The 19,043-nt window shown below is 38.4% G+C and overlaps 1 protein-coding gene across 4 annotated transcripts; it reads left to right on the top strand.

The window, feature by feature from the left end:
* Positions 1-726: 726 nt before the first annotated feature.
* Positions 727-16,393, top strand: LOC113509441 (uncharacterized). 4 transcript variants are annotated; one of them, XR_008252973.1, is made up of 13 exons: positions 727-940; positions 1,923-2,057; positions 3,554-3,620; positions 4,297-4,469; positions 5,149-5,316; positions 6,713-6,855; positions 7,966-8,093; positions 9,393-9,753; positions 9,999-10,167; positions 11,241-11,376; positions 13,141-14,006; positions 14,189-14,334; positions 15,979-16,115. XR_008252973.1 is itself a non-coding variant. In XM_052896054.1 (13 exons), the coding sequence occupies exons 1-13, from the start codon at positions 823-825 to the stop codon at positions 16,125-16,127; spliced, it is 2,070 nt and encodes a 689-aa protein (XP_052752014.1). In that variant the 5' UTR covers positions 727-822; the 3' UTR covers positions 16,128-16,393. The 4 variants fall into 4 exon arrangements, 1 of the variants encoding a protein (XP_052752014.1); XR_008252974.1 differs by having other exon boundaries at positions 6,716-6,855; XM_052896054.1 differs by having other exon boundaries at positions 13,141-13,317; positions 15,979-16,393.
* The last annotated feature ends 2,650 nt before the right edge of the window (positions 16,394-19,043 follow it).

The following is a 19,043-nucleotide window of genomic DNA, read 5'->3' on the forward strand; positions in this document are numbered from 1 at the left end:
AAAAAAAAAAAAAAATACAGACCTATAGACGTATTTAAAAAAATGTAGATAATTAAATATTTCTAGAAATTCTACTGTCCAAAGTACAACGTCTCCTTTATTTGACACTAGATGGCGTTGTACAATGTGTACAAGCTATATATTTTATTATCTCACCTTCTCATGTACCAAGTAGTTTAGTTTTCTGTTCCCCTTAAAAGATGAAGAAAGAAAGAAAGAATTGATGTAGCGAAATTTCGATCAAGACTAAGTGTCAACAAAACGATAATGACACTTTTGGTGTTGCAAGTTTTAATGAACGGCGGTAACGCTTACAATCAAACGCACCAATGGGAGGAATTATATATTTAACCAGATAAATTTCCACGCGGTCTCTCTTAGAAACTATCGTGGTTAATTCCTGATGAATTCGTCATGATGAGCTAACTGACTGACCTGTTTTCATTCTCATCTATCACCCTTCACTGGTGCCCCGTTAGCATATTCCGTCAACAGAGGCTAGGACGTCATTTCATTTAACTAGATATATTGATAGCAATGAGTATTTATTATCGTATTAACAAAAACAAAATTAAAATGAATCAAAGAACTATCTTACAAATCATTTACGGGTCGAGCTAAATAAAACCGTTTAAAAAAATATAAATGTCTACAACAGAACGGTTGACACTGACAGCTGACATATCATTGCTGACAAGTGTGTCAGCTTCAGACTGTCATGTAGTAACTGACATGTGAATTCAAAATTTAAAATATTGTTCGCTAGATACTTGTATATTATTATTTTTTATTTATTAATTAACCAACTCAAATTAATGTAAAATGGAGGATTTTGATGTGTTTACGGACGAAATAGAATTTACGAAACCGTTGTATAAGAATATACTTAATAAGTATGTTTACGAGATACCCTTATATCTAAGTGGAGCGAATTACCAAAGTGAGTTTGTTTTCATTTATTTGTTTGAAAGAAATTTATACAAAAATTTTATAATTTAAATTGAACAAAAAAAGCCGTGGCTTCTTAAGGGTAGATAGAATGATAAATTAATATTGTATATCAGTTTTAATAAATAAAAGAAGGTAAGATAGAAGAAAGGAGGAACAGAGGGAGACCAAGGCATAATTACATCAGGCAGATCAAGGAAGGAATTGGTGTCGTGTCGTATCAAGAGGTGAAGAGACTCGCTGAAAATCGTAGTGAGTGGTAAGAGCTCCACTGACAAGAGCGCAGCTCTTAAATAGGATAGAGATCAGTTTTAATAGACAAATTTTTATTACTTTGTTTTACAGTATTGTGATTTTCGTAGGGACCGATATTTTTTTTAAACAGTACATTACCTATGTTACTTGCTGATAATCTAGCTTTCTTTAGGCGAAAAACTTTTTGAAATTGATTGAGTAGTGTTGAGTTTATCCATTACAAACAAAAATCCAATAAAAAGAAATCTTTGGAGGACTGGCATAGCTACTGATGGTTAAACTGGAGACCTATTAGAAACCATGTCAGCATCATGGAAGTAGTCTGAAATTCTCCTAAGTATATCATCATAGTCTTAGAGTACTGACGGATCTGACAAAGATTACATATAAAGATCCATCAGTATTCTACGACTATGACAATATGTGTGTTGAAAAATATGGATTTCCATGCTAACATGTTGTATTCATCAGACAAGTGATCAGTATATAATATTCAACATTTTTGTATTTCTTTTTGTTGTTCATTTGTCCATGTTTCTTTATAAATTGAAATATGTTCACTTTTACAAAATAAGATCCAAGTGATCTAAAATCTTTTTAAAGGTACAAATGCTGTTTATTACATCCTATATATTTGTGTTCAGTGTACTTACCAAATTGTTAAAAATAAATTTGAAAGAGATTTAGGGACAAAGTTTTACATTTCCTTCATATTTTAGGCGGTAGAAAACTTTTGGCTGAAGAATATTTAGAGGCGAATGATGAGACAAGCTGTGCATTCCACTTGAGCGAGTCTGTGTCTGCTTCACTGAGAATCATGGCTGTTTATAGAGACGAGCAGTTGAAAGCCGCTGGTAATAATAATGTACTTGATTTGGCTAATAATTTAAGTAACTTGTATGCGCTTTTACAAATACTGTTATATATTTAATTCTAAATCTATAAATATATAATTAAAATTAATTTTTGTCTGAAAAAGCGACAGTTGATTCCATGATCTCTTTCCTGTCAATTGTATTTCAAATAATATTTAAATAAGTATTCTAAATAAGCAGTAGAATAATTTAAAATGACTATTTAAAAATGTTTATAATTTACTTTAATAAAAATTATATTTATCTATTTTCTAATATTTATATAATTTATAATAATAATTTTTTATTAATTTTGTTTTACTTATAATGTCTGACAGACCCAGCTTGGCAAAGACCTCCCTGCTGCTTTATTTTTTTCTACTATCTCACCATAATTTTTGTGATAGCTTTGCTAATTTGAAACCAATTTTGATAATTATTAGGTTTACTCCTCCTGGTTCTATTTTAATTTTGTCATGATTAAAGTTACTAATTATTTCAAATTACATATTCAATAAATTATTTCATTTTTATACAACCTTTTGCCAATAATTTGATATGAATTTTGAAAATAGGTAACCACTTCTAGATAATGCATCAAAACAAAACATACACCAGATTTTAAATTACATATGAAAAGATTATCAGTATCATCATCATCATCATCATCATCATATCAGCCGTTAACTGTCCACTGCTGAACATAACCCTCCCCCATAAAGGAGAGTTTTGCTAGTAGTTGCCACACTTGGTAGCAACAACAGTTAGGCTTTTATTGTTTTAAGAGGGACGCTGCTGCCCATCCCTCGACCTTTAAGTTCCCTTAGTCACCTCTTAGGTCACATATGGAAAAGAACAATAGCTCTTTTTAAAACCCCTAATGTTTTTTTTTTTTAAACATCTATGTACAGACATGACATGTGTAGTTACAATTTTATTATATGTAAAGATTATCAGTATGTATTTGTGTTGTATTGTAAATTTATTGTATTTATTGTACATAATTTACATTGGACACATTAAATAGATTTAATATACAATGGCAGACATATGGCAGAGCTCACTCTCACACCCTACAGCCTAAATGGTCGCGTACAACTCGGTTTCAGGGATGTTTTCTCCCACGAGCGCTCAGGTTGTGGAATGAAATCCCTGCCGAGGTTTTCCCAAGAGACTACAGCATGGGATTCTTCAAAAGGGGGGTAAAGAGGTTTCTTCAGGGTCGGCAATGCGCGCGTAATACCTCTAGTATGTTATTGTAGGCGTTCATAGGCTACGGTAATCACTTTCCATCAGGTGGGCCTTATGCTTGTTTGCCACCTCAGTAGTATAAAAAAAAGACATATCCCATAGAGAGATCTCCTGTAACATATATATAACTGTATATTGCAATGTGTAGAGTCTAAACAAAGAGTCTTATTGGTCAATAAATTGATGCTGTATGTACAAGTCGTGTCGCCACATAAATTACAGCAACCATTGTTTCATGTTTTCAGGTAATAAACTTCATAGGATCACATCCCATATCAAGCCCGTAAAAGATTTGATTGACTCAAATCCAATGTAAGTAGATCCGTTACTTGCCCTTTATCCGTAACTTCGTGAGACTGATATATGTTCGCCAAAATAACAAAACTTGTTTATTTTGCGTTCTTAGAAAGACTATACCTTATATATATTAGTATAGTTATAGTGAATTTCCTATTATGGGTTGTATGTACCTTCATCGTTTTATCCTCCATTAGACACACACACACACACACACACACGCACACGCACACCCACGCACACGCACACCCACGCATACACACACACCCACGCACACACACATACACACACACACAGAGAGAGAGAAAGAGAGAGACATACGTACAACCCGCCATAAACTAAAGTTTCATCCCAACAATCTGGACGAGTGGCGATCTTCCACCGTGCGTTTTTCAAGGCACTTTCTTCCACGCACAACCATTCTTTGGAATCAACTTCCAGCAGCAGTATTTCCGAACCGATACGAAAAAATAACCTTCAAGAAAAGAGCATATTCCTTTTTAAAAGACCGGCAGCACACCTGCAATGCCGTTGGTGTTGTGGGTAATCATGGGCGGCGGTAGTCACTTACCATCAGGTGAGCCGCATGCTCGTTTGCCTCCTGTGTTGTAAAAAAAAGAGACATCATACCATCTTAGACCTAGAACAAATTTTAGTGAAAACATTGAAATTGTAAATCACTTCATTTTAGGTGTAAAGAGGACGAGAAACTATTTGATTTCATATCAACTGACGCAGCAGAGATAACGAAAACATTGGAATCGGCAAAAATTGAAGAGGACCCTCTGCATAAGAGATATATGAGGTTCAGCTCAGAAAATAATGTGGACAACTTTAGGAAAATATTAAATGAATTGCCAAAAGGTAATATTTTGTTTTTAATAGACGATAATGGAATGGTTGCGCCTGCGCTATCGGTATACACTGGCAAGGTACCAGTGAGGCATGATAGGTGAGGATGAAGGAGGTCAGTTGGCCCATCGTGACGAATTCAACGATAAATCAATCACGATAGACCTTGTCTCATTTTTTAATGGATGAAAATAGCAATGGGATTGTAGCCCCGCCTGCGTTCATTTAAAAAAAAAAAAATCTGTAGTATAGTACTTCTATGGAATAGCAAAGCATTAAGAGTAACAAGGACATCATACTTTTTTCTTTTGCTAACCGACTTCTAAAAGAAGGAGGTTCGGTTGTGTATTTTTTATTGATACAGTCGATAAGATGTTAACGACACTTATTTGCAATCTTTGAGGAAACGTTTGTTAGATTATAATTCTTCTAGGTCAATTGTGAACCAATTTGGAAAATTTCTTTTTTTGTCTCAAAGGATACAATTACAGATTAATCCCATAGAAATTTTATCAAAATCGATTTAGTGTTTTAGCTTTTAAATCCAAATAACTGGGTTTTGTCACAATTGAAGTCGGTTTTTTATGGAACGAGATCTTAAATTATATTAAAAACAAAATAAAAGTAAAAAAGTGAAATAAAAGAAACAGTAAAAGAAAAATACAACGATTTCAATATACTTCCTTTTCAGAATGGACCGTGGTCCAGTTGACAGCACCGTACAATCCCAACGAGAATTTAAAACCGATGAACGAATTCAGAACAGAAATATATTCTATATATTTGACAGTATTCACTAATGACTATTTAAGTGAAACTGGACCGTTCACTGTCAATATTCCCGCCAATTTAAACAAAGGTGAGTAAATTTATATTTATTTACTAGCTGACCCCGTAAACGTTGTTTTACCACTTATTACGAAATATAAAAATCGCAATTAAAATACAGGGGTTGATTGTAAAACGATGAAAATTTAAAGTTGTGTGTATTTTTCAATGCTAAATCATATTTAAAACACAATTAAAAATTTTGTCAAAAAAATATTAAAAAAAATTTTAGGTGTGGGTCACCCTTATCATTGGTATAAAAAATAGATGTTGGCCGATTCTCAGACCTACTCAATATGCACACAAAATTTCATGAAAATCGGTAAAGCCGTTTCGGAGGAATTTGGTAACAAACACCGTGACACGAGATTTTATATATTAGATTTAGTATACCAACATATGTTGCAGTTTTAATACTGGCTGTTGACACTGAGGTCTTTTAGAACAATGTATTATTTTTAAGTTGGTTCTATGTCAGATTTTTATAAGACATGTCTCGTATTTTTTTCACTAAACTTATTATTTTATATCTCAAATACATGTGTTTTATTACTGCATCCTGCTATTTACAACAACATAATATACAGCGAAACATTTCGATACATTACACTAGTGGATTACGGCTAACTGTTCTTACATTTAGATGCAACCACAGCATGCTTTGTGTTTAAAAAAATATGGGAATTAATGTTTTATAAGAGATAGAAATTAAAGCGATCATTTAGGTAAACAATTTGCAAATAAAATGCTGTGTGGTCCTGATATAGAATAAGTTACCCCTTCGTTTCACGTGGGTGTCGTAATAGGCTACTAAAGGATGACGAGGGTTGAGCAGCAGTATTTTTATTTATTTATTTATTTATTCATTAGTACAAATATGTGTACATGACTGGACTTAATGCTAAAAGCATTCTCTCCCAGTCAACCATAGGGAAGTGATCAGAATGAGGATGAAAATGCGGTACTACTAATTATTGATATACATACATAATAAAATTACATATATAAACGAATAAATATATATGAATAACAAATATACTTACACATATATGATATATACTATATTATACACGAAATTAAGAATAATATAAAGCACTTACGGCTCGGATAAAGTAAACAAGTGAGCGTGAACGTTTTTTTTGAAAGACGGTTTAGTCGGTAAGTCTTTTAATGGCATCAGGATCTTTAAACGTGTCCAAAGCCTAACTGCGGTTGCCAATCCTCCTGCCAAGCGTGGCAACTACTGGCAAAGCCCTCCCAAGGGGGAGGCTTATGTTCAGCAGTGGATTAATATATAAAAACAAATAATTGTCTTCCCAAGAAGGCTACTTGTTTTTAGTCAATCAAAATATCTCGATCACGCTGACGAAATCGCGAGTAAAGACTAGTTTAGAAATAATAGTTACTTAATTGACGATTTTTTTTAGAAGGCGAAAAACCATTATTTACGGAGTTATATTCCTTATTGGACGAGAATTATGAAACAATATCGAACGCGCAGTTTCTGAACAACAAACGGTTGGTGCAAAACTATTGGAGCAGGAGGGAAGACATCGATTTGAGGATGAAGGTGGGCAATTAAGTCATTAAGTGAACAATTTAGTGAACTATTTAAATGAACAATTTAAGTAAACAATTAAAGTTAACCTTTCTTTACATGATTTTTTTATTGGTGAAATAAATCAAGGTGATATAATTCATGTTCAAAAATAAAGGAAAAATGTTTAAAAAAATAAATTTGACAGCTATGGTTTTTTTTCTGCAATGGACATTAAAAAATTATCCAGACACGATCGACTTAAAGCGAACTTGTTCTTTTATATATTTTTTGGGCATTCAATGTTATGATGGAAATTTCCACCAGTATGCAAAGAATTGTTAAAAATTGAAGTAAACAATTTAAGAAGATATTTCATAAAAAAAATTCGACTTCGTGTCTTCATGACTTCAAGCCTATTATTTTTATTTAAAAACTAAACTACCGAATTGATTTTAATACAATTTCTATGGAATCTAAACCTGACCTGAAACCTGGGGAATTTTTTTTTGTATATATTTTAATAAAATACAGTTAACATATGCTGTATTTTATAAAAAAAAAATATATATATATATACGACGCGGAGGCGCGTTCCTAATTAGTATTAATTTTATCATAAATTTCTCTTTTTTATTTTATTTGTAGAGCAAGATTTAGTTGTTGACAGTTAATCTTAGTTAATACTAAACTTTACCCGCGACTTTGTTTTCGTGGTCTTGATAAGTTTACTGACCGGGATAAAAAATAACCTATATCCTTCTCCATCCCATAAATTATGTGCTTATCAAATTTCATAGTGTTTGGTTAAGCCGTTAAGGCGCTATAAGGTTACGAATAAACAAACCCACTTTCACGACTTGGGGGGAAAGGGATTGTTAGCAATGGAGTTTGAAAGCCACATTGCTAGCAATATGCCTTATTAGGTCGAACTCCACGTGGTTTCCCCTGGAAACCATCGTGAACAATTGTTGAATTCGTCACGATGGGCTAACTGACCTGCTTCATCCTCACCTATCATCCTTCACTAGTGCCCCGCCGGTGTATACCGATAGTGCAGGTGGGATTACCATTCCATTATCATCCATTTAATGAAAAAAAAACCACTTTCACATTTATAATATTAGTAAACTTTATTTCCAGAGTGTAATAAATGTAATGGAGAAAGAATGGCTCGGTGGATGGGGCAGCCTGTTGACTGGGAAACTGGTGGAGGTCGGCCTTAAGGAGAGGATTGTTAAATTGGTGGACACTACTATATCAGATTGGGGGTAAGTATTAGAAAAAAGCATTCCCTATTCAACTAAAAAAAAGTTCTTCAATAAGGTTGTATTAAGGTTTCTTCAGGGTCGACAACGCACACGTGACACCCCTAGTGTTGCAGGCGTTCATAGGCTACAGTGACCGTTTATCGTTAGACGGAATAACACCTGAGTCCTCAGGGATGGCAACGCATGGGGGGTATCATGGACGAAACAGTATACTCTGTTATGTCCATGGTACTGCTCATGTCTATAAATTGTTATGTCCATAGTACTGCTCATGTCGGCCTGTCTTTGTTTGTCTAACGCGTAACACATACGAGGCCGTGAGACTCTTGTTCAAACATTGAATAAGACGCTCTGAGATAGGAAGTGTGGTATAACCTAGATTTAGTAATTCGATGTTCAGTTGTTAGTAACTATTGATTGACACTATGACATTTTAGCTATTTTTATTTTTTTTATAACCTACTCTTGAAATTATACTTTGTAAAGAAAAAAAAAAGTTTTGTTAGATTGAATAGTAGTGGGCAGTATCTAATACAGGTTTTTGTACTTTTTTTTTATGGATGATAATGAAATGGTAACCCCGCCTGCGCTATCGGTATACATTGGCGGGGTGCCAGTGAGAAGTGATAGACGAGGATGAAAAGGCAGGTCAGTTAGCTCACCGTGACGAATTCAACGATAAATTAGTCACGATAGTTTCCAGGGGGAACCGAGTGGAGGTCGACCTGGTAGGGTACATTGATAGCAATGGGGACTAACCTCCCCATTACTAACAATCCATTCCCTCCTCCTTATGACGGTCTATAGGGAAGGCATCATCATATCAGCCGTTATCTGTACACTCAGCAGCATAAGTCTCCCTATAGACTGTCATAAGGAACGGAGCCGTTCCTTATGGTAGTTTATTATTAGGGGGGTTTTATCCGTAGTTGCCAGGCTTGGTTGGTTGGCAACTGCAATTTGGCTTCTGGTCATATTTCAAGAGGGACGCTGCTGCCCATTCCGTCACCATTAAGTTTTCATGGTCGCATTTTAATTGGGGGGGGGGGGGGGGCTTGTCAATTGTTGCCATGCTTGGCAGGCGGGTTGACAACTGCAGTCAGGTTTTTGAAATTGTTTTAAGAGGGGCGCTGCTGCCCATCCCTCGCCCTCTCTTAGTCGCTTGTTTGAAGAAAGGAAGGGATGGCCTGTTCTATGCCGAGGCCTACATAGCTATCCATTACGTTTGTTGAATTAGTATTGATGATGGATTATGCTTTAAAGCCTAAGGAATAATAAATATGGTGCGTATTGTTTCAGATTCATAAAACTCACAGCCAAACAGAGAGTACTGCTGTACAATTTGATAGAGAGTAGCCCCGTGCTAACTTCACATCAAATAAAACCCTGCATTAGGAGAATTTTAACTGAACATGGCAACACTGAGGAGGTTAAACAAGCCCTTGAGAAAATAGATTGCCAGACATGCGACAAAGAATTTAAGTTTTTAAACGAATTGTGCCTACAATGCTTGTCGAAAGCGTTCGAATCGATTCATCAGTTTACTTTAGTTGATGGTATTAAGGCATTTTCTCAAGTGGCAACTTCGGTTAAAGAGGACGATGAGTGGGTAATCCTGAAGAAGGCGGAGAGATATCCAGTCATACTAATTGTTGATGAAGTGAGTATACTTTATTTTCAAGCGGCATGAAAAAAGGAAAATGTTCTCAATTTAGTATATATATTTATCACCTCATAACTCCTTTATAAACTCTTCTGATAATTCATTTTTCTTGCTTCCATGAAATTTAAATTTCAATAGTTTCGTTAGGAATAAAACAAATTATATATATAAATTAAAAATATAAATAAAAAATTATATATATATATATATATATATATATATATAATGTTATTTGTTTTTAGATCCTCGACTCGTTCCCGTGGGAAACGCTACCCATTCTGAACCACCATCCAGTTTGTAGAATGGAGAATATCCATTTCATATATTATCTATTTAAACTTCACGAGGAACAGTTCGTTGGTGGATACTTCGAAGCCAGTGCTGACGTGGGGCGATATGTCATCAATCCAGGTAACAATGGAATATACTTTTTGAAAACATTTTTTTAAAGTTATTTTATTATATTATATTTCTTTATTAACCAATGTAACAGGGGGAAAGGGATTGTTAGTAATGGAGACTGAGAATCCCATTGCTAGTAATATACCCAACCAGGTTGACCTCCTCGCGGTTCTCCCTGGAAACTATCATGGTTAATTCCTGATGAATTCATCATGATGGGCTAACTGGCCTGTTTTCATTCTCATCTATCACCCTTCACTGGTGCTCCGTCAGCGTAACCCGTTAGCGCAGGCGGGGTTACCATACCATTTTTAACCATAAAAAAAAAAAAACAATGTAACAATTTTCGTCACACAATGGCAAGTCAATATTTAAACTTGCATTTTTTTTTTATACAACTTAGAATGTCAGGTGTTATTTCTCTGTACCCAGTAAATTCACACCATATCCTACATTTTAAACCGAAACACAGCCATGCAAACACAACTGCTTCACGGTTGAAACACGAATGGAAAAGAACTACCCAAGCAATCGACTTTTGTACAAAGTCTCCCTTTGGTAAAATTGCATTTTACGAGTATGATATCAGCCATTAATCGTACACTGGTGGAACATAGGCTTTCCAGTTGAGCAAGTTTGATAATAGTGGTTACGATTAGCAGGCGGATTGTACAGAGGAATAACACCTGAGTCCTCAGGAATGACAACGCATGGGGGGTAACATGGGCAAAATAGTATACTCTGTTATGTCCATGGTACTGCTCATGTCTATAGGCGATGGTTACCACTTTACATCAGGTGGGCCGTCAGCTTGTTTGCCATTCTAAGTTGTATAAAAAAAAATATCAACCACAGTTAGGCTTTGGTGATGTTTTAAGAAGGGACACAGCTGTCCATCCTCACCTGTTAAGGTGTCTTGGGGAACTTAATGGTAGAGAGATACTACATCCACAGGAATGGAAGGAGTGGCCTATTCTATACCGGGACCACACGGAACATAATAACCTTTTTAACTGTTTTCGCAATTACATGGAACCCTCGCATAATTTATTTATTTATTTTTTATTATTTTCAATATCCAGATAAGAATTTAGAACGCATGGAGAAACGCATGTGCTCCTTCGTGAACTATTGGTGCAGTGACTGGACCGGCCACGTGGCAGAGCCACCTTCTCCCGAGGACTACTTGAGGCACTTGACACAAGCTGACATATTCTTGTAAGTTTAATAACTTTATTTTGTTAAGAATAATGATTTTACTATGTCTCGATCGATACAAGCCTAGAGCCTCAAAAAAAGATCAACTTTTATTTCAGCTAATTGTTAAATTTGCTTATCGTTTTTTTTTTCGTCAGTGTTTTATATACTTTTTTTATACCACTGAGGTGGCAAACAAGTATACGGCCCACCTGATGGTAAGCGATTACCGTAGCCTATGACCGCCTGCAATACTAGAGGTATTACGCGCGCATTGCTGACCTGAAAAAATCTCTTTACCTCCCTTTTCAAGAACCCCATGCTGTAGTCTCTTGGGAAAACCTCGGCAGGGAGCTCATTCCACAACCTGAGTGTTCGTGGGAGGAAACATTTCTGAAACCGCACAGTACGCGACTATTGAGGCTGTAGGACATGAGGACTCCCTGTCGATGGCGAGCCGTACGATGGTAGAAAGTGGCTGTGGGCATCATATTGAACAATTTCTCTGAGCACAATCCATTGTACAGGCGGTAAAACACGCAGAGTGAGGCAAAATCTCTTCTAAGACTGCGATACCCCTTGTGAGCCTGGGATCATCGACAATTCTCATAGCTCGTCGTTGCAACGAGTCGAAAGGTTCAAGCTGGTGTTTAGGTGCTCCGGCCAATAAGTGACAGCAATACTCCACGTGGGGCCGGATTTGCGATTTGTAGAGCATTAATCGCTGATCCGGCGTGAAGTAGTGCTTCGCTCTATTGAGCACACCGAGTTTTTTGGATGCCAGCTTCACCTTATCTTCGAGGTGGCCACGGAATTGTACATCACTAGAGATGTCGACACCAAGGATCCCAATGCTTTTAGAGATGTTAAGAGACGTGCCTTGAAACTGTAGGGCCACAGCAAATGGGGTTTTCTTAACGGTGAACGCGCAAGCTACAACTAGGTATCTCAATAGCTGTGCGTTAATTATACGCTCCATTACCTTAGAGAGAAGGGAGGCGATCGCTATCGGCCTGTAATTTGAAGGGTCCGACTTATTGCCCTTTTTAGGTACAGGATGTACAAGGGTGGTCTTCCATGTCGAAGGAAATTGCTCTGTGGAGTACGAGATCGTGAAGAGATGCGTTAGTGTAGGACATAGTTCCGGAGCACACTGCTTTAGGACCACTGCCGGTATACCGTCTGGCCCACTCGACTTATGAACATCTAAGGATAGTAACTCTCGCCGGACTTTACATTGTGTTATAGTAATTTCCGGCATAGAGCTTCTACAGCACGGGATAGTAGGTGGTGCAAAATTACCTTCGTCCATAGTTGAGTTAGGGGCAAAGAGCAAAATATCGGCTTAAATATAGACAAAAAGAGCTAATATATCGGCTTTCTCTTTAGCACTGTAGGCCAAGTTACCATTCGGTTTCCGAAGTGGTGGAAAAGACGACTGACAAAAGTTTCCTTGGGCGGCTTTGGCAAGCGACCAGAAAGCACGATTACCAGAAGGAAGGCTTGATAGTCGCCTACCAATTTCGCCCACAAATTCAAATTTACCTCTGACAATAACTTTGTTACTGTGCCTCGAAGCAGCGTTTAATTTCCGCTTTGCATCAATGATCCCAGGATCCGAGTTAGTGCAAGCCGTAGTCCAAGCCTTGTACGCAGATTGCAGAGCAAATCACTCATAACTGTTTATCACGCAAAATTGTATAAATAGCTTGAACAGTTTTTCTCGAATCATGGATTATGGGGACACTAACTATATAATCTAAGCGGGTTTGGTGGTGGACACAGGTACTGCGGGCACGGCGACGGCTGCCACCTGGCAAGCGGCGGCGGCGGCGCTGGTGTGGAGGGCGTGCGGGCGCGGGCCGTGTGCGTGCTGGCGGGCTGCGGCTCCGTGCGCCTGCAGTGGGCCGCTGGTCGCGGGCCGCCCGCCGCGCCGCACCACCGACTACACGTGGCCGCCAGGTATACACTGTGTGCTGTGTGCTGTGTGCTGTGTGCTGTGTGCGTGCTGGCGGGCTGCGGCTCCGTGCGCCTGCAGTGGGCCGCTGGTCGCGGGCCGCCCGCCGCGCCGCACCACCGACTACACGTGGCCGCCAGGTATACACTGTGTGCTGTGTGCTGTGTGCTGTGTGCTGTGTGCGTGCTGGCGGGCTGCGGCTCCGTGCGCCTGCAGTGGGCCGCTGGTCGCGGGCCGCCCGCCGCGCCGCACCACCGACTACACGTGGCCGCCAGGTATACACTGTGTGCTGTGTGCTGTGTGCTGTGTGCTGTGTGCTGTGTGCGTGCTGGCGGGCTGCGGCTCCGTGCGCCTGCAGTGGGCCGCTGGTCGCGGGCCGCCCGCCGCGCCGCACCACCGACTACACGTGGCCGCCAGGTATACACTGTGTGCTGTGTGCTGTGTGCTGTGTGCTGTGTGCTGTGTGCGTGCTGGCGGGCTGCGGCTCCGTGCGCCTGCAGTGGGCCGCTGGTCGCGGGCCGCCCGCCGCGCCGCACCACCGACTACACGTGGCCGCCAGGTATACACTGTGTGCTGTGTGCTGTGTGCTGTGTGCTGTGTGCGTGCTGCCGGGCTGCGGCTCCGTGCGCCTGCAGTGGGCCGCTGGTCGCGGGCCGCCCGCCGCGCCGCACCACCGACTACACGTGGCCGCCAGGTATACACTGTGTGCTGTGTGCTGTGTGCTGTGTGCTGTGTGCTGTGTGCTGTGTGTGTGCTGTGTGCGTGCTGGCGGGCTGCGGCTCCGTGCGCCTGCAGTGGGCCGCTGGTCGCGGGCCGCCTATCGTTTTATACTTATTTTTTATTTTAAATCAAACCAAATTGTTTTATCATTCGCAGCCCCATGGTGGTGGGCATGTTGTGGGAAGTGACGGACTTGGAGGTGGACAAGATGGTGAGCACGCTGGTGTCTCTGTACGTGCCTTCAACAGCAGCGCCCGCGTGGCCCAGCGTTGGGAAGACCAAGTGGAGCCAGGGGCAACTTGGTTAGTATTAGTCCCTGTTACTTACTAGTTCTGCCTCGTGGCTCTGCTCGTGTGAATTATAGAGCATCTATTTACGAAAGTGTTCTACCAGTAAAACTATTTTCACCGTAGAAATATGGTTCGAAAATGAATGGATGCGCAATATTATTATAAGAGACTAGACTTTTTAAAAATTATCTCCAATAGACAATATTAACTTAGTAGAAATACAGAAAAAAGCAAGAACTAGCAACCCCATGTCTTATGATTATTACTAGTGTCAAAATTTCAATGTTCAACGGTTGATCCTTGTTAGCGATATCAGTGACATTGCTAAGGTATATTCATAATGCGTTTCCCGCCGCGTTCATCACTTATTACCCAACGAAGCTTATTATATGCCTTTTTTTAATTTCATTGCTAATCATCATCATCTTCCTACCCTTATCCCTTATTAATTTTTATATTATTATATGTATTACATCTCCCATATCTAGAACTAACAAAATTTTTCATCGTGCCTCCCACCAAATTGTTTATAATTACTCCTCTCCATCCAAAGGTTGGCTGGAAGAGATCGCTCTTAGCGATAAGGTCGCCCATTGTTTTCTCATTGTGATTATTTCTTGTAATTATTTATATTTATAATAAGTTTATTATTGTAATCTTTTGGAAGAAACAATAAAGAGTATCTATCTATCTATCTATATCCCAATCATTTGTGGTCGGCGTAATATGATTTTATCCATATTACAAAAAGATTTGGTTTTTAGTTTTACGACCGGCCACCTGCCTGACGTCAACCCTCTTTGGGAATTACTTTCTTTAATTTCATTACTAATAGTGTAGATATATATTTTTTTTTTATGTTACCAATATTGCTGATTTTTTTATTTGCTAATTTGTACTCTATTTTCTTTTTATGTAAATATCATTTATGCTTGCGACTGAAGGACTTGTTTTCATGGTCATGAATAAATAAAAAAAGTTATTAACTAATTTTATATTTTAATTTGGAAATGTTTTAATTTTTTTTTTTATTTATATTTAAACTTCAATGTAGAAATATAGGCATAAGTGTACACAATTATGGTGGACTTAGGGACTGTTAGTGGACTGGTATCCTCAGTCATCCATGGGACAAACAGGGAATTAAGTAGGTGCTGCATCTACTATTAAAATTCTGAAATAAATAAGAAGTTGTTTTACAAAATAACTTGATTGTTGGATAAAAAGAAGGGTAAAGGACAAATCTGGTTCACTTAGTCCCCGCGTGTAGGTCTTTTGTACGCGTTCTCGTTCTCTCTTCAAATTATCCAACACTTTTGTTGATTTGCATAAGGTGTCACTGTATGTTGCGCGGAGATCGCGGCTGAATGAATAATTCCCAACTGGTGGAGATTTTTCGTGATCTTGCCGGAACTTGATCAGCTCGACGCGCAGTTGAATTATAGACTGATTTTGTCCATCTACCCCCCAATGTGATCCCAGATTTGATAGGGAATATGGATAGGTAAGGAGGGTACAAGGATATTGTGTTCGGAAATGTTTATTGCATATACAAATGATGAGAGTATATTTACCATTGATAAATTATTTTTATGACAGAATATAAATTTTGTTTTTTTGTTTTTTATATCAGTCCATTTTAAATTTATTTTCCAGATACTGATGTAGCCGAGAAGAGTCCATTCGTGCCAGAACGAGACCTACTGCGGGCGGTGGCCAGGTCGCGCGGCTCCACCAACTACGTGATGATAGCGAGCAGCATGGTCGCCAGAGGGCTTCCCGTTCGAATCTCACAGCGAAACTGAGGTGTAACCACAGAGCAAGTACTTAAGAGTCAGCACTATCCTTATATTGACGAAATTGGAACATGAATCTATGCAACCATCTAAAAAAATCACAATAAAAATAAATTGACATTCACAGTATTTATTGAAACACAACTGATATGGTGATAGCATTTTTTATTAGACACAGACTAGTCTCAATATGGACTGACTACATAATTGACATTTCACTCGTATGGCTTGGCTTTAGTGCCCCTCCTGGTATGGCTTGATGTGTGGCTGAAGACGGGCTTGGCTGGGCATTGGTTAGTGGCGACATCTTGTGCCTTGATGTGGTGTTTTTTTTTTTAATAGATGATAATGGAATGGTAACCCCACCCGCGCTATCGGTATACACCGGCGGGGCACCAGTGCTGGATGATAGGTGAGGATAAAACAGGTCAGTTAGCCCATCGTGACGAATTCAACAAGAATTGTTCACGATGGTTTCCAGGGAGAACCACGTGGAAGTCGTCCTGATAGGGCATATTGCTAGTAATGTCAAACTCCATTGCTGACAATCCCTTCCCCCCCCCCTGAGCAGTACCATGGACATAATAGAGTATACTATTTCGCCCCCCCCATACCCCCATGTGTTGCCATTCCTGAGGACTGTGTTATTCTTCTGTACCCTGTAAATTCACTGCTATGTCCCACTCTTCAAACCGAAACACAACTGCTTCACGGTAGAAACATAAAGGCGCCAGAGGTACCAAAGCAAACGACTTTAGTATAAAGTTTCCCTCTGGTATTTCTCCATCCCTAATGGTTTACGTGTATATATATGTACATATATGTACTAAATTTCATGTGCATTTGTTGAGTTTTTAAAACATCCACAATTAACAAACAGTTTCACTTTCACATTTAATGTATTATTTAAAATTTTCAAATTTAATGAACTGGTTGCATACATTTTATATGAACTAATTTTTATTTAAAATAACGCAGATCCACCAAAAACTTATAAAATAATGTATATTTGTATATAAAAGAGAAAGCTGATAGATAGATAGAAGGTCGATAATTAACATCTTCAAAACAATATATTTTGTTTCAGGTACATGAGTTAAATTGCGGTCAACAAATACCTGTGATGTTAGTAGTTGTAGTGATTAAAATGTAATAAATATTTTATTTTAAGTTTCAATCGTATATGTAAATACCATTCCTTACGATAATCCATTGGGGAGATCTACGTTCAATAGTGAACAGGTAACAGCTGTGAGTACGACTGGCTTAAAATGATTTAATTTGATGTTAATTTCGATATTAAAAGAGGGAGACTTTGTACAAAAGTCGATTGCTTGGGTACCTCTGTTCCATTCGTGTTTCAACCGTGAAGCAGTTGTGTTCGCATGGCTGTGTTTCGATTTGAAGGGTGGGATATGGCGTGAATTTACTGGGTACAGAGGAATAACACCTGAGTCCTCAGGAATGCAACGCATGGGGGGTATCATGTGCGAAACAGTATACTCTGTTATGTCCATGGTACTGCTCATGTCTATAGGCGACGGTTACCACTTTCCATCAGGTGGGCTGCCAGCTTGTTTGCCATTCTAAATTGTATAAAAAAAAATTAATGAACAAAAAAAATTGCAAGTAAAAAAAATTCAGCCTATATCTATACTTTATTTAATACTGACTGTATTTTCATGGCTTTGTCCGTGTGTAGTGAAATAAAAAGTACCCTATGTCTGATCTAAAATATGATCAATGAAAATACGTACAGCTCTTCAAGCACGATTAAAATTTATTTATTTAACAAATATCCCAAAATTCTAATATCACTATTTGGGGAAGGGATTGTTAGCAATGAGGTTTGACAGCCCCGTTGCTAGCAATATGCCCTATTAGGTCGACCTCCACGTGGTTCCCCCAGGAAACTATCGTGAACAATTCTTATTTAATTCGTCACGATGGGCTATAACTGACCTGCTTCATCCTCACGTATCATCCTTCACTGGTGCCCCGCCGGTGTATACCGATAGCGCGGGTGGGGTTACCATTCCATTATCACCTATTAAAAAAATATTACTATTTGTAATGTAAGAAAGACTCTGTTTTCCGCACTTAGCCTCTCATTTGGGCCGTTGTGCGTAATATTACTATTTATATAATATAATATAATATAATCAGAGAGCTGCGTGGTCTCGGCATAGAATGGGCCAGCTCTTGCTTACTCGTGGAGTTCGTAAGAGTTGACTAAGGAAACTTAACGGTCGAAGGATGGGCAGCAGCGTCCCTTGAAATATCGCCAGAGCCTAACTGCAATTGTCAATCCACCTGCTAAGTATGGCAACTACTGGTAACAACACGCTCCGTGCGGGGAAAGGGATTGTTAGTAATGGAGATTAAGAATCCCATTGCTAGCAATATACCCAACCAGGTCGACCTCCTCGCGGTTCCCCCTAGAAACTATCATGGTTAATTCCTGATGAATTCATCATGATGGACTAACTGACCTGCTTTCATTCTCATCTATCACCCTTCACTGGTGCTCCGGCAGCGTATCCCGTTAGCGCAGGCGGGGTCACCATACTATTTTCACTTATCAAAAAAAACCTTCAATAACAATACGATCGGCGAAAATATAGTTAATTATTACATTTAGTTAATTATATTTTTTAAATTTGACAATGACAATTAGTTTTTTTTTTTTTTTGAAAAAATTTGACACTTGTAATTATTCTCCTTAATGTTTTACTTTCTTAATTATACAATATGATCATGCCTACTTGTACAACAATTAGTCCATTGCCCTAAGGTTGTCTTGAAAAGATTGCTCTCAGCAATAAGACCGCCTCACTGTACTTATACAACTGTATCGTTACATTTATTAATTGCTTTGCTTATTTCCTATATTGTATAATACAAATACAGTATACTCATTCATTC

Source organism: Galleria mellonella, unplaced genomic scaffold (assembly GCF_026898425.1).
Source record: "Galleria mellonella isolate WM207_F2 unplaced genomic scaffold, CSIRO_AGI_GalMel_v1 utg312, whole genome shotgun sequence".
Taxonomy (NCBI): Eukaryota; Metazoa; Arthropoda; class Insecta; order Lepidoptera; family Pyralidae; genus Galleria; species Galleria mellonella.